This window comes from Alligator sinensis, unplaced genomic scaffold (assembly GCF_000455745.1).
Source record: "Alligator sinensis unplaced genomic scaffold, ASM45574v1 scaffold471_2, whole genome shotgun sequence".
In the NCBI taxonomy this organism is placed as follows: Eukaryota; Metazoa; Chordata; order Crocodylia; family Alligatoridae; genus Alligator; species Alligator sinensis.
In genome coordinates this window covers 663,578-678,343 of record NW_005842143.1, presented here as the reverse complement: position 1 = coordinate 678,343, position 14,766 = coordinate 663,578, and the positions used below count along the sequence as shown (strand labels likewise).

The following is a 14,766-nucleotide window of genomic DNA, read 5'->3' as shown; positions in this document are numbered from 1 at the left end:
CTCTTACCATATTTCCTCCATATAATGCCCACTCCAAATCTGAGCGGTCACAAAGCTTTCTCTCGTGCGTGGATGAGCTCTATCTGATGCAAGAAGTCTACAGGCTGACAAGAGATAAAGCACTGCTCGACCTGGTTCTGGCAATGGGGGACGACGTATTCAGCGACCTAACGGTCAAAGGGAAGCTGACCACCTTCACCATCCGCCATAAAGCTGGCAAGTCAGCAATGCAGAAGTCCTCGACTTCAGAAAAGCTGACTTTGACAAGCTCAGGAGGCTTGTCATTGAGGGGAGTGGAGTTCAGGACGAATGGCTGCTCCTCAGAGGAGCAATCCTGGATGCATAAGCAAAGTCTATTCCGTCTCGGAGGAAAGGCAGCAAAAGGGCACAGCAGCCCTCTTGCTTCTCCAGGGAACTAGCGGACCTCCTGTGTCTAAAAAGAAAGACCTACAAAGGATGGAGGACTGGATCCACCTCCAAGGAGGAATACTCTGCACTGGTCCGGACGTGCAGGGAGCGAACCAGGAAAGCCAAGGCTGCAACGGAACTCCAACTAGCTACAAGTATCAAGGACAATAAAAAGTCCTTTTTTAGGTATGTGGGGAGCTGGAGGAAAAGCAAGGGCAATGTTGTACCCCTGCTAAACCAGATGGGACAACTGACAACCTACATCCAGGAAAAAGCCAACTTGCTAAATGGGTACTTTGCGTCGATCTTTCACCAGTCCCATGGGACGCACCTTCCCATTACAGGACAGGGAGGCCCGGGTGAGAGAGATTCCCTACCCTCCATCAATGCTGACCTTGTGAAGGAACACCTTGAGAGGCTGGATACCTTCAAGTCAGCCGACCCTGACAGTTTGCACCCCAGGGTACCCAAGGATCTGGCTAGCATCATAGCTCAGCTCCTGGCATGGATCTTCGAGAACTCCTGGTGCCCTGGTGAAGTGCCCGAAGATTGGAAGAAGGCCAATGTGATGCCTATCTTCAAGAAAGGGAGGAAAGTGGATCTGGCAAACTATGGGCCCATCAGCCTGACATCTATCCCGGGGAAGGTCTTAGAAAAGATTATCAAAGAGGTCATTCTTAACAGACTGGCCAATGGCAACATCCTGAGGGATAGCCAGCACGGGTTTGTTGTGGGTAGGTCTTGCTTGACCAATCTTATTTCATTTTATGACCAGGTGACCTATCACCTGGACAAGGGAGAAGAGATTGATGTCCTATATCTTGACTTTAAAAAAGCCTTCGATCTGGTATCCTGTGATCACCTCTTAGCAAAACTGGCTAACTGTGGCCTTGGCCTCACCACGATCCGATGGCTGGGGAGTTGGCTCCGTGGTAGGACCCAGAGGGTGATGACTGATGGAAGTCAATTGTCGTGGTGCGCTGTGACCAGTGGGATCCCTCAAGGCTCTGTCCATGGGCCTATACTATTCAACATCTTAATTAATGACGTGGACACTGGTAGCAGAAGCAGACTGGCCAAGTTTGCCAACAACACCAAACTCTGGGGTAAAACATCCACACCTGAGGACAGGAGGGTGATCCAAGCTGACCTTGACAGGCTCAGGAAATGGGCAGACGAGAACCTGATGGTGTTTCACAGTGAAAAATGCAAGGTTCTCCACCTTGGGAAGAAAAACCTGCAACATGCTTATAGGCTCAGCAGTACTACAGCACTACAGACGAAAGGGACTTGGGGGTCATGATTGACCACAAGATGAACATGAGCCTTCAATGTGATGCTGCTGCTAGTAAAGCAAGCAAAACGCTGGCTTGTATGCATAGATGCTTCTTGAGCAAATCCCAGGACGTCATTCTCCTTTTGTACGTGGCCCTGGTGAGACCACAGCTGGAGAACTGTGTCCAGTTTTGGGCTCCACAATTCAAAAAGGACGTGGAGAAGCTTGAGAGTCCAGAGGAGCGCCACGTGCATGATAAGAGGTCAGGAAAACACACCTTAAAATGAGAGGCTGAGAGCTATGGGACTCTTCAGCCTGGAAAAGTGCAGGCTCAGGGTGATCTGGTGGCCACCTATAAGTTTATCGGGGTGCTCACCAGGATCTGGGGGAATGTCTGTTCACCACAGCGCCCCAAGGGATGACAAGGACGAACAGTCACAAACTCTTCCATGACCGTTTCAGGCTGGACATAAGGAAGAACTTCTTTGCTGTCCGAGCCCCCAAGGCTTGGAATAGACTGTTGCCGGTGGTGGATTCAAGTACCTACTTTGAACACCTTCAAAAGACATTTGGATGTTTATCTTGCTGGGATCCTATGATCCCTGCTGACTTCCTTCCTGCCCCTGGGGCAGGGGGCTGGGCTTGATGATCTTCTGAGGTCCCTTCCAGCCCTAATATCTATGAATTTTAAAGCCATTGTTTTTTGAGAGAAAGGTGTGTGTTGTATGTGAGAAAATATATGACCCTAGATTGCCCACTGTGTAAGTGTAGAACAAGTGGAACTGAAGTGTTTCAAGCTCACATATACTCTTGTCATATAACTGCATATAACTCTATTGATCACCTACTTATAAGTGATATATTACTGAAAATCCATTTGGAATGAACAGCACCTCTTAGAAAAGTCATAGTTTCATAGTTTCATAGTTTCAGGGTCGGAAGGGACCTAATAGATCTTCTAGCCCGACCCCCCGCCAGGGCGGGAGAACAACAAAAGAACCCTAAACAAAAAACGGGACTCAAATGAGTCCAGCCAGGTAGGTATCCAGCCTCTTCTTAAAGATCCCCAGGGTAGGGGCCAGCACCACCTCCCTTGGAAGTTGGTTCCAGCTCCTAGCCGCCCTAACTGTGAAGTAGTTTTTTCGGATGTCCAATCTGTACCTCCTCTCCATCAACTTGTGCCCATTACTCCTTGTTATGCCAGCGGGGGCTAGGGGAAACAGCGTCTCCCCCAAACCCTTCTGGTTCCCCCTAGTGAGTTTATAGACGGTCACCAGGTCCCCCCTCAGCCTTCTCTTGTGGAGGCTGAATAGGTTCAAGTCCCGCAGTCTCTCACTGTAGGGTCTGCCCTGTTGTCCCCGGATCATGCGGGTGGCCCTCCTCTGGACCCTCTCCATGTTGTCCACATCCCTCCTGAAATGGGGCGCACAGAACTGGACACAATACTCCAGCTGCGGCCTGACCAGCGTCGCATAGAGGGGGAGGATCACCTCCCTGGCTCTATTCGAGATGCACCTGTGGATGCACGACAAGGTCCGGTTAGCCCTGCCAACCATGACCTCGCATTGTCGGCCCATGTTCATCTTGGAGTCAATAATGACACCAAGATCCCTTTCCGCCTCCGTGCTCTCAAGTAGGGAGTTCCCCATCGTATAAGTGTGCTGCTGGTTCCTACTACCCAAGTGCAGCACCCTGCACTTGTCCGTATTGAAACACATCCTGTTCCTGTTTGCCCACCCCTGTAACCTATCCAGATCCTTCTGCAATCTCTCTCTCCCTGCTAGCGTGCTCACCTCCCCCCAAATTTTGGTGTCATCAGCGAATTTAAACAGGTTGCTTTCCACCCCAACATCAAGATCGCTGATGAAGAAATTGAACAGCGCAGGCCCCAGGACCGAGCCCTGGGGGACTCCACTACCCACCTCCCCCCAAGTCGAGTATGATCCATCCACCACCACCCTCTGAGTGCGACCCTTCAGCCAATCTGCAATCCATCTGACCGTGTAGGCGTCTATGCCACAGTCGCCTAGTTTATTAATTAGGATGGGGTGAGAGACGCCAGAAAGTCTTCTGATATAGAAGACTATCATAGCAAGAATGTACTTCTGGGTGCAATACTGTCATTTTAATAAGTCATTCTAGTGCAGAAAGACACTTTGAAAAATAACATGTTAAATGCACTCAATTAAAATATGTGTACTTTTCAATGAGGAAGGACTTAGAAGACCTTCACATCTTGCATCTACAAATCAGATACAGGTTCACAATGGAAGTTAAATGACTGCACCCACAAAATCAAGCAGACACCTAAATTTAAACAGTTTTTGGCTGCAGTTTTGCATTTGTGGTCACAGATGCATGAGTGAAAAGTGGATTTCCAACCCATTACAAATTGGAAATATATATATTTTTTCTAACAATACTGTTGGTATTGGCCATTTTGAAGAAATTATATCAGAAAACTTCAACGAAGAGGACCACATACACTAGGGTAGCTTAATGATTTTGATGGTTATAAATTTCTTCTTGAGGTTGAACAAAATGAAGGAAAAATCCTACTTGCTAAACTATCAAAAATGCATACAAAATAAAGGTTTTACTTTATTTAATTCACTGTTTCCATTTATTAATTGGGGAAGCAACTTTTTAGCAATAAGATTACTACATCGCTGGTTTCCTAGCAGTAGATTTTTCCTGAATGAATACTTTGCTACATTCCTGTTGTGCTGTGTTCAATTGCACAGCATTTTACACCAGGGGCTGACTAGTGAAACTTTATATTCTGTCAAATATTATTAAATTAAATGTTGCTAATCCAATTAAAATACACAGCAAATAATCCCTCCTCCCACCTCCAATTTGCTTCTTATTGTTAATCTGAAGTAGTGGTAAAGAAAAAAGTAAAGAACAGCTAAAAGCACTTACTGACCTTTAATAATAATATCTTCAGTTAACATTGAAAGGTTCACAGCCTTATATTTTCCTGGGAAAATGACCACATTGTCTCCACTGTAACAGCTGTCCAAAGCCAAGTTTAAATTATCATGTTGTTGAATCAGTGCGTCAACAGAAAAATCTTTAACCTACAGAGAAAAGAAGTAGCAACTATTGAACTGCACAATTAAAACTTTAAAATGATCAGTAGATTTCAAGATCTTCTGCGCTGTTCTATTTCTGACACTGTCAGATGCCTTTGTGGAGTCAATTTTAGACTGCCCTTGTACCTTAGGCATAGAACCACCTATTTCTGACCCATCTTTCTAAGCTTTGCACAGCAAGCTTCAGCAGCATGGCTGACTCTACCATGAATAGCATAAAATGAACTCATTCCTTTCAGTTTAGTAGAACATTTTCCCAACAGCTAAGTTTCTTCTGTCCAAAAAAAGCCTTCTCCTGTTGGCAGCTACTTCCTGCTCCCCTCTCTAGTGGTGCTGGCCCAGTTCATAGTCCAGATCTTGCACACGGGGGTTAGTCCAAGAGTGTAATCTGGTGTGCCGGATCTGACCACACAACAACCTCATGCATCAGCCCAACCCCACATGCCACATCTGGCCGCCAAGTAATCCCAAGCACAGGCACATAGGACATAGAATTTGGCAGCAAGGGTATAATGGCAGCATTAATTGCTGTAGTTCTAGAGGTCAGAATTTCTGACATGGCTCCACAGGCCAGATCTGGCCTATGGACCATAGATCGAGTACACCTGTACTAAAATTTCAGTTTCTCAGAATAGTCTTCATTTTTGAAGGCTGAACTGGTTGAACTGCAGCATGCAAGCTGCTGCCCACACTGTATTGCAAGAAAAAAAAAAATCCTAAGCTCCTGTAAAGATCAAGGAAGAAAAACATGCCTGGTCATAATGCTCATATTCCAGCACTACTGATCTCTCTTGGCCCAAAATTCTCAAATGTGGGAAGATAGCTTTTAAGAACCTAGGCTCTATATACAAGCTTGGAGGCTGCTCTAATGTGTTATAATTACTTGAATAATTGAGTCTCCTGGAGAATAGTAATTACTGCACTCCAGCCAGCCTCCACGGATCATGTATTATCAGTGTTCCCGCACTTCAAAATGGTGGCAGGAGCACTTTATCTAAAGCTCATCGAACAGGCTTTAGATAAAGCACCCTTGCTGCCATTTTGAAGCATGGGGACACTGATACACGAGACACTCCAGGCACTTTAATTAGAGCTCTTCTCAGTGCCATTCTAATTAACCTTCCCCCCCCCCTGAAGCACGTGTGAAAACACCCCTAAATATCAGAGAAGGTAAAACCCATCCACACCCATCATGTGAAAAGAACCTGATAGACAGTCCCTGGGAGATTAAAATAAGCACATGGGACAAAGGAACGACAATATTTACAACTAGGTAAAAGTATGTAGGGGAATTCCACCTCTAAGGCTTCTTCCTCACCATTTCTGCTTAGGAAATAGCTGTGGCAGCATACCATCTCTGTCTCACCCCAAATTCTTCTATCTGACAATTTGGCTACCATGGTCACTGCAGAGGGCAAACTCCTCTGGTCTCATCTGCCTCAGGTAACCCTGAGTTGGATACGTTTCTGAGGGAGGGGGAAACCTGCTCCCTCTGCCTACATGACTGGCCTCACATACCTGGGTGGGGGGCTTAATAAACTCCCTATTGTTCTAAGCAATGCCAACATGACTGGGAAGAGGCTAAAGACCCTGCCAGTCTACCCGGCAACCAGTGATGCATTTCAAATTGGTTGGCTGCCAGCCAACAGTTGCTGGCCTTTACTGGATCAGGTAAATGAGGTCATAAGTGTTATATAAGTGAAGGACTGCCCAGAAGGAGGGACAATAGCCATGATGAAAATTCAGGGAGAAGCTGGACCATCTGAAACTCTCTCTCTCAACTCATGATCAATGAACTGCTTACCTCCGGAAGGAATCTCCACCTGCTTCTGGATGACACTTGTGAGTAAGCTACTTGAGATCTAACTAGATAGACAGCTTGCAGTAACACAGATGGAGCAGTACCATGCCACTCTTTGTTCCAAGGTATTTCTCTAATATTGCACTACCCTGTACCCTATTCCAAACCTACTCTTTGTAACCAATAAAGTTCTCCTTTGTACCTAGTGTGGGAGACCTAATGGGAGAGGACCTAGATTATGCCTTGGAGTCCCCTTGGTTCAGCTGACTAAGGGAAACCACTATTTGTGCTTTAGACTGAGGGAAGCACCCCAAGTTCTTGTTGTGAGTCAAGTACCCTCAGGGACTACTAGGCCTGTTTCCTGGAGGGCGCGGGTCCCAGATCAGTCAACTCAGGGTGGTGGCGGCGCTGCCCCCAGGCTTGAGGGTGTGCTCCAGGAAGGGGGTTGGCCAGATGTGAGATGCCCCCAGGGAGGCACTCAGAGCCTGGAAGGTGGTCAGGCACAGTGAGGTGGGTGGCTCAATGCAGGAGCACCCCCTTCTGGCCCGCCACAATAGCTACCTAGGCCATTTTCAGTAACAAATGCAACAGAGAGCATGAATGCTAGCGTGGTGTACTGATGAGACATGAAAGGATTAGTTTGAGATCCAATCTTTACCAATGGGAATACAAGATACTGAGACCATAAGGAAAACAGATAAATATTGACTTATTTTAGTTCCTATTTGGTTATATGAAAAACTTTGGGAATCTGAGGATAGTCATTTATGAGCTCACCTATCCACAAATTGAAAATGCATCATGCAGGGATTCTGGGCCAGAGTGTCTGATGAAATGAAAGACTTGACACACCTCTTTTCACTTGGGTTATGAACAGATCATCCCTTGGTTAACCTTAAGATGATACCCTGAATGATGGAATTGTTGAATTCCCACTAGTGATTTAAACAGAAATATCTGCTTAATTTGTCTGTGAAGGTTTTCTGACAGCCACTGAAAAGAAGAAGTGATGTCTGATGGACCAGTTACAGAGTTTGATCAGTTCCTGGCACTGGAGTGGAGGGAAGGTGAGATCTCACCCTGTGCTATCTGTTAATGTTAAATATAGCCAGTCCTGTGTTCCGTATCATTATCTATGAATCTCTTGGAAATGTACTACAGAAAGGATTCCCAGGCCTTAAAAATTACCCTGCCATGTGCATCTGCATTTCCCCTGGGACCAGAGACCTTATGCATGTAGACCATCCATGAGTGCTCCTCACCCTAATAGTAAGATATCAATCAATATAGTTCTTGACAGTTGAAGGCAAAAAGGACTCAACTACAGGCATTTGTGGGGTCTTGACCCCACTTCAAGGATAACTACTAATGGGGAAACAGACAAGGATACATCCCAGGAGAGTTTGCCTGAAGTATACATCAATCTTTACAAGACCTACATACATCAAAGGTCTAGTATAGTGTCACATAGTTGCATGAGGCCAGGATGAGTGGCACTGTACTCCTAGTAGGAGGACAGAAGTTTTTTACTGAAGAGATGGGGCTGTATTGTAGCTGTGAGATCAGATTGGATAGGTTTGGAACCTGAGGCAAGTGGGCCATTGCCACTGTGAAGTCTAACGTTGCCCTAATGAATGTGAGTCTGTATGAGCATGAGTTTTGACTTCTGGGCATTTATTCTGAGACCCAAATTCAATAGCAAATGACATGTAAAGGAGCCTCAAAAACCTGTAGACAGGATTTCCCTTCACCAGTCAGTCATCTAGATTACAGTATACCAGGATGTCATGTCTCCTGCTACCATAAGCACCTTGGGATGGTAGATAGGCCAAAGGGTGGATCTTCTGTGGTAACATTTTTTATAAAAAATTTTCCTCTGTGAAAGTATGACAGATATACAGACATTTGGAAGATGTGAACTAGTCTCCAGTTTCCTGGGAAAAAATTACAGCAGCAAGTATCATCATCTTAAACGTCAGCTTCTGTCTCAGTAAATTGAATTTCCTGAGCCCCAAATTGAATTGCCACCCTCCTTTTCTCTTTGGGGAAGGACTGATATTGGGCATCACGAAGAACTGGAAGGCATAACCCAGTTTTGATGATGTTCAAGACCTTCTGATCTAGTAATATGTAACTGAAGTAGCCAAGCAGTTCCCAGAGGAATGTAAAATCAGCTCTGGACTCATTCCAGTTTGATCAAATGTCTTGATACTTCCATCAAAATGACTGCTATACTTGAACTGGAGTGAGAAAACTGGTGAGTTGTATTCACTTGTAGAACTGTAATCCATTCTTAGATGGTTTGGAAAATCTATGGAAGAAAAATGACTGCAGTGCTAATTTTTAAAGAGCATGCAATTGCTGCTTTCTGTGTTTTCTTTTAGTTGGAAGGAATGGATTGTCATTATGCAGTTCTTCAGGGTATGAAGTGTACTGTCCATCCTACTACTAAACAAATCCTTTCTATCAAATGGCAGGCCCACTACAGTAGTCTGTTTTTAACTAGAGTAGCTGCAGCCAGGACAACTGCCATGTGACCGCTGCTGCTGCAATCAAATGGTGAACTGTTCCAACTTTATCTAGGCTTCCCTGATCACTGTCTGGTCTTTCATTACTAGCAAGACAAATGCCTTCCTCAAGCCAAATGACTGTACATAAAGCAAATATGCCTCACAAAGAATAGAAAATCATAGGTTTACAGTAGGACCTGATCATTAGAGACTGTGAACCACAGGCTCATGGAAGAGTATGCCTTATGGTTGAAAACCTTTAGTCTTTTGGCTTCTTGTCTTTCAGTCTAAAAAACTTACCTTACAACAGGAATGGTCTGTGATGAACCACTCTCAGTCTGGGTTCAAATGCCTATGAGGCAAAATGTCTGGTAATCATTCTGGCCCACTTGCAATGAATACTCTACAGGAGTAAATCTTTGACAGACTGCTCATGGTTGTCTGACAACTGCCTGGTGGGTTGAACTGACCAAGTATTGTGAAGGCCAGAAATGGACAGAACCAATTGTGCCGTGTAATTAAGATCTTCATGGCTTTCTGACAAAGTTGAAATGATCTTGCTTCCCTTTGTTTGTTAGTATAATGTATATAACTGTAATGTTGCCTGTCAGCACTGGATGTGGATTCCAGAACTAGAAGCACTAGCACTTTTGTGGAAACAAGGTCCTGGGGACATTGTAGATCCTGAGTTGGAAGCTGCTTCATCAAAAAGTGAAGGAGGAATCTACTTGCTGAGGTGCATACAAAGGTACTCTGCTGCATACCTGAAGAGTCTTTTCACCATTTTAATGGGAAAAAAAAACTTATTGTGGGACCACAACCATCATGTCCTTACAGCATGTGAACATCAGTTTCAGATGTCAACGACTGAGGACAAGCTTTGAGGATCTAGCAAGGAAATTACTGAGCCTACAGCCACCACCTCAATTTGAAAATAGTGGATGGATGAATGACATGTCAATGGCCCACAATCTCCTTTCTTCTCTGGGATGAGAAAATAAAGAAAATAAAATCCCATATGCTAAACTCTAAGAGAACCTTAGGTTTGATGTCATGTACATACTCTCACTTATTCTCTATGGCAGATGCAACTGTTTCACATATGCTCAAACTTGTCTGGCAGGAGAAACTTCTTTTCCCCCAGTCTACTTAAAGCTTAAATCTGTGCGTGTCCCCACTTTGGTGGCTTTACTCTTTTCCCTTTTTTTTTTTTTTTAAAAGGTCCTTTTTTTTTGCTTGTTTTCTACATATTGCCACCTGGCTGTGTCCAGGTAAAGTGCCTTGTATCTTTTTATCTTGGATATATTTCTATTTCCCTCATTCTCTGGCCCCAGTTCACTCCATCTGAAAGAACAGGCTTCATATTTCTAGAGTTCCCACATATGTTGGGAAGCAAGGGAGTGTATTTACTCTTCTTTCCCCCTGAAGCTTAAGACCTACTTCAGCATTCAGGCAGTGGGGAGTACCACAGTGCTCTTTAAGGGCTTTTTTCCTTGACCTGGGACTTACCATCTCACCTAGCTAGACTGTGTTCTTCTCATCTTTGTCTCTTCTCCCTGATATGTTCTGCATTTCTTGATTGGGTTTTTGTGTTGAGGGGTGTGGCTCTTCAGGAGAGGAGCAAGAATTCAACATGCCTGTCCAACTCCAAACTATGTGCCCTGATATTGAGAGGAATCAGCTGGTTGTGAACATGTAAGGCACAATTCACCCTCTAAGGGTTTTAAGTGCTGCCTTACATATGGAACCCTGCTTTGATAAAGCCCAGTCCTTGCAAGACAGCTACAGTGGATGGTAAAGAAGTCCAGAAGTGAAGGGCTATATTGAGGTAGCTGAAGCCAGCATGCTGTTATTTACCTGATCCACAGGAGAAGTAGTAAGGAAGAATAAACTGTTTGCTACTACTAACCCCCCAACCCCAATTAAAAATTTCAGCTAGTAAATGGAACAATTGAGAGCAAAATGCCCTGCCACTGAAATGCCATACAAGAGGCAGAATACATCTTTAGTAGAAACCTGAAGATGGGTCACGTCCAGCAAGGGCTTTATTATAGTCTTGAACTGCTCTAGAAGCTATAGGAGGGAAATAGCTTGTGCGTATATCATGATTACTAGAGAGCCTGGTTACCAGAAAAAGTCTGAAATAGGAACTGCCAAAACCTCTAATTCTAAAGAAGTAGAAACAATGAACTCCCATAACCAGATGACTGTGAATACAATCCAATAATGCATTTTGAAGATCCAGATTTGAATCCAGTTTTTCAACCCTGCCACCTTCTGGAAAGGGCATCATCGTCATTTATTTTAGGAAAGAAATGATGGAAGTTCTTTCTCCTTCCTTAATCCTGGTTTACACAGATCTGCAGCTGCTTTTACTGCTGTATCCAAAAATCACAAAAAGTTTTAAACCGCAGAATGGTCTGTAGTTCTGTTTAGCCCTGGAGAGGAGTCTGACTCTCAGGAATGCAACTAGATGCATCCACTATGGTGGAAAAAAGGAGGCAATGGACTAAGAATATATATCAAAGATTCACTTGTAGAATGGATTACAATTCTACAAGTGAATGCAACCCACCATGATGTCCCAGTTGTTTCAACCCAGTTCAAGCATACCAGTCACTTTGATGGAGTGATCAAGAGATGAAGTTAAAGTCAAGCAAGAAATGTGATCAAAATGGTTCAAGAGGAGCCGAGATCCAAGCTACAAGGTTTGGAGCTGAATGGCTCCATTTAGCTGATTTGGAGAAAACAGTACATATCACTTTCACTATTATGATGTCTATAATGGTAAGTTCAAGTTCTTTTTCCATAGCTGTTTTGTTCACCGGTACTTACAGCAAAAAGAAACAATGAACCCTGCCAGCGAGCAGATTTTAACACCTTATCATGCAGCATCACCTATTTCAGAGGGACCTTTTATAGCCCCTCACTTACAGGTGAGAGAGACCCCTTCTAGGATTGTTGCTGGGTACAGAGTTTGGAGGATGGTACCCTGAGAACCTGCTGAGGCCAAAACCCATCAAAAAGGCCCCAACACACTTGTCTTTAATAGGCATCTCTGCTTGTGGGGGGAAGAGAAGGAATACAAATATGAAGAGGACTGCCTGCAAGATTTGGCATCTGAGGCCTGTTGTAAGTGATCTGTGCAGGAACAGCAGCAGGCTGCTTCTGCAAATCAAGAAAAATAACAAAAACTTGAGAGAGGTATTAATGTAGAGAGAGTTGAGTAGGTTACTGATGAATATTTTTTAATGATCCTACTCACAAAGCAAGCAATGATCTAAAAATTCATTTCAGATTAATGGACTGACTACATACTATAAATGTAGATCTATTCGCATCCCACCAGATGAGAAGACTGTATTCATAGATGCTAGGGTTGGAAAGGACCTCAACAGATTATTGAGTCCAACCCCTGCCTAGGCAGGAAAGAATGCTGGGATCAGATGATCCCAGCCAGATGCCTATCCAGATGCCTACTCTTAAAGACCCCCAAGGTAAAGGAGAGCACCACCTTCCTTGGAAGCCCATTCCAAATTCTGGCCACTCTTACTGTGAAGAAGTTCTTCCTTATATCTAGGCTAAATCTGCTCTCTGTCAGTTTGTGACCATTGTTCCTTGTAACCCCAAGACGCACCCTGCAGAGCGTCTCCGATCCCTTGCTGTGTACCCCTGATGAATTTGTAGGCAGCCACAAGATCACCTCAGCCTTCTCTTGTGGAGCCTGAAGAGGTCCAGGTCCCTCAGTCTCTCCTCATAGGGCATGTCCTGTAAACCCCTAACCATACAAGTGGCTCTCCTCTGGACCCTCTCAAGTCTATCAACATCCTTCTTGAAGTACAGCACCCAAAATTGGACGCAGTACTCCAACTGCGATCTGACCAGTGCCACATAGAGAGGAAGTATCACCTCCTTTGTTCTATTTGTCATGCATCTGCTGATGTATGATAAAGTGTGGTTAGCTTTGCTAATGATTTTGTCACACTGATGACTCATGTTCATCTTGGAGTCAACTACGACTCAGAGATCCCTTTCCGCTTCTGTACTGCTGAGAGGCTCACTTCCCAGTCAGTAGGTGTGCTGGATGTCTTTGCGCTCTAGGTGCAGCAGTCAGCACTTGTCCTTGTTGTACTGCATCCTGTTGCATACTGCCCACTTTTCTAACCTGTCTAGGTCTGCCTGCAATCATTCCCTACCCTCCAGAGTCGCACTTCACACCACAATTTAGTGTCATTCGCAAATTTGGACAGAGTACACTTCACACCCACATCCAAGGCAATGTATTAGACAGTGTTATCATCATTGTCATTATCATTGTATTAGACCATTTCAGTTAAGAGGTTCACTTATGAACAAAGGTCTCCTTGAAGAAAACTACATACAACCATCTCCTAGGTTATTTGGCTTTGTTTATCATATTTAGTCTGACTCATAAAATCAGAACCAGAGAGTCATCCTCACCATTTCTGCTGTCATTGTTTTAGCTACAATATGAGTTACAGGTTTTCCATCACTTCTGTATCCTTTTCTACGTCTTAGTATCCTTGGTGTCAGAGGTCCATGGGCTCTGTAATTTAGACAGACATTTATGTACTACAGGTAGCTTTAAAAAAAGCATTTTGAGTGTATATGAGACACACGAAGAAATTTTGTGCTATATCTGTTACAGATATGAACAGATACACATTTAAACCTAAACCATCTCCTTATACAAGACATGCATACCAGCAATGCCCAGCATCACAAAACCATCATAGTACTAAATGAAAATGTTCAAAGGCTGAATGTTCGGTATTTCCTCCTTGTCTAGGCAATAGTCATCTATTTAGCACATAGATAGCCTACTTCGCATCCACAAATTCTTAGAAATTAAATCACAAATTAATTAAACATGTGAAGGTATTGGGCTCTGAACCATATTTAAAAACAAAAATTGAACTCTAAACACTGCTTCTATGCAATTAGTTTCAAAATGTTTGTTTGACTAACTAGCAAAGATGAGACCCAAATTGTTACAGAGCCATTTTCAAAAAGTATTTTCTAGCCAGGCTCAACAGTTTAACTCGGTCTTCTCTTACAAACTAACCCCTATGCTATGCCAAGTGTCAATGAAATGCTCAAGTGTCAGATAAAAACCAAACAAACAAACAAAACACAACAGTCACATTTCTTAATACATGGACACATCCTAAAGTACAATTATGGTGCAAAGAGAGACCAAAAGTTATAGTGTTCCATATATTCTTTTTACTGGCTCACTAGTATCTGTAATGAATTCTTTCAATTTAACAAAATGTAATGAGAAATAAATCTGGAAGAGATGCAAGACAGGGAGGATTGGGTTGAGCAGGCGGGAGAGAACAGAGGTAGGAAATGAACAGGTCAGGAAGCAAAGAGGCTTTGGAATGCAGAGGAGAGACAGGAGCAGATGGATCAGGAGCCTCTACTTAAAGGACACATTCTGAAGTCTCAAAATAATTTGTTGCTATTGAAAATATCTCCATCCACATCTAGTGGAACACCCACAAGACAAAAGCTTTCAGTTGCTATGATTTACTCTTATCTACAGAACAGCTCCCTTCTATTTAATCAAGAATCTGATCCCGGATGCTGGTCCACGTGTAGAGCCAGTATGGTTCCGCAATGAAACTATGGAGGTTTTAAGATTTAGGA

General features: G+C 43.8%; 1 protein-coding gene across 1 annotated transcript in view; it reads right to left on the bottom strand.

Moving 5' to 3' along the window:
- SHCBP1L (SHC binding and spindle associated 1 like) overlaps window positions 1-14,766 on the bottom strand; it is a 61,399-nt gene that overhangs the window by 21,040 nt on the left and 25,593 nt on the right. The window contains exons 6-7 of the mRNA XM_006025380.2: window positions 13,555-13,660; window positions 4,614-4,767 (exon numbers count right to left, since the gene is read on the bottom strand). Of these exons, the coding sequence (XP_006025442.2) occupies window positions 4,614-4,767; window positions 13,555-13,660 (260 nt within the window). The remainder of the gene's footprint in view (window positions 1-4,613; window positions 4,768-13,554; window positions 13,661-14,766) is intronic.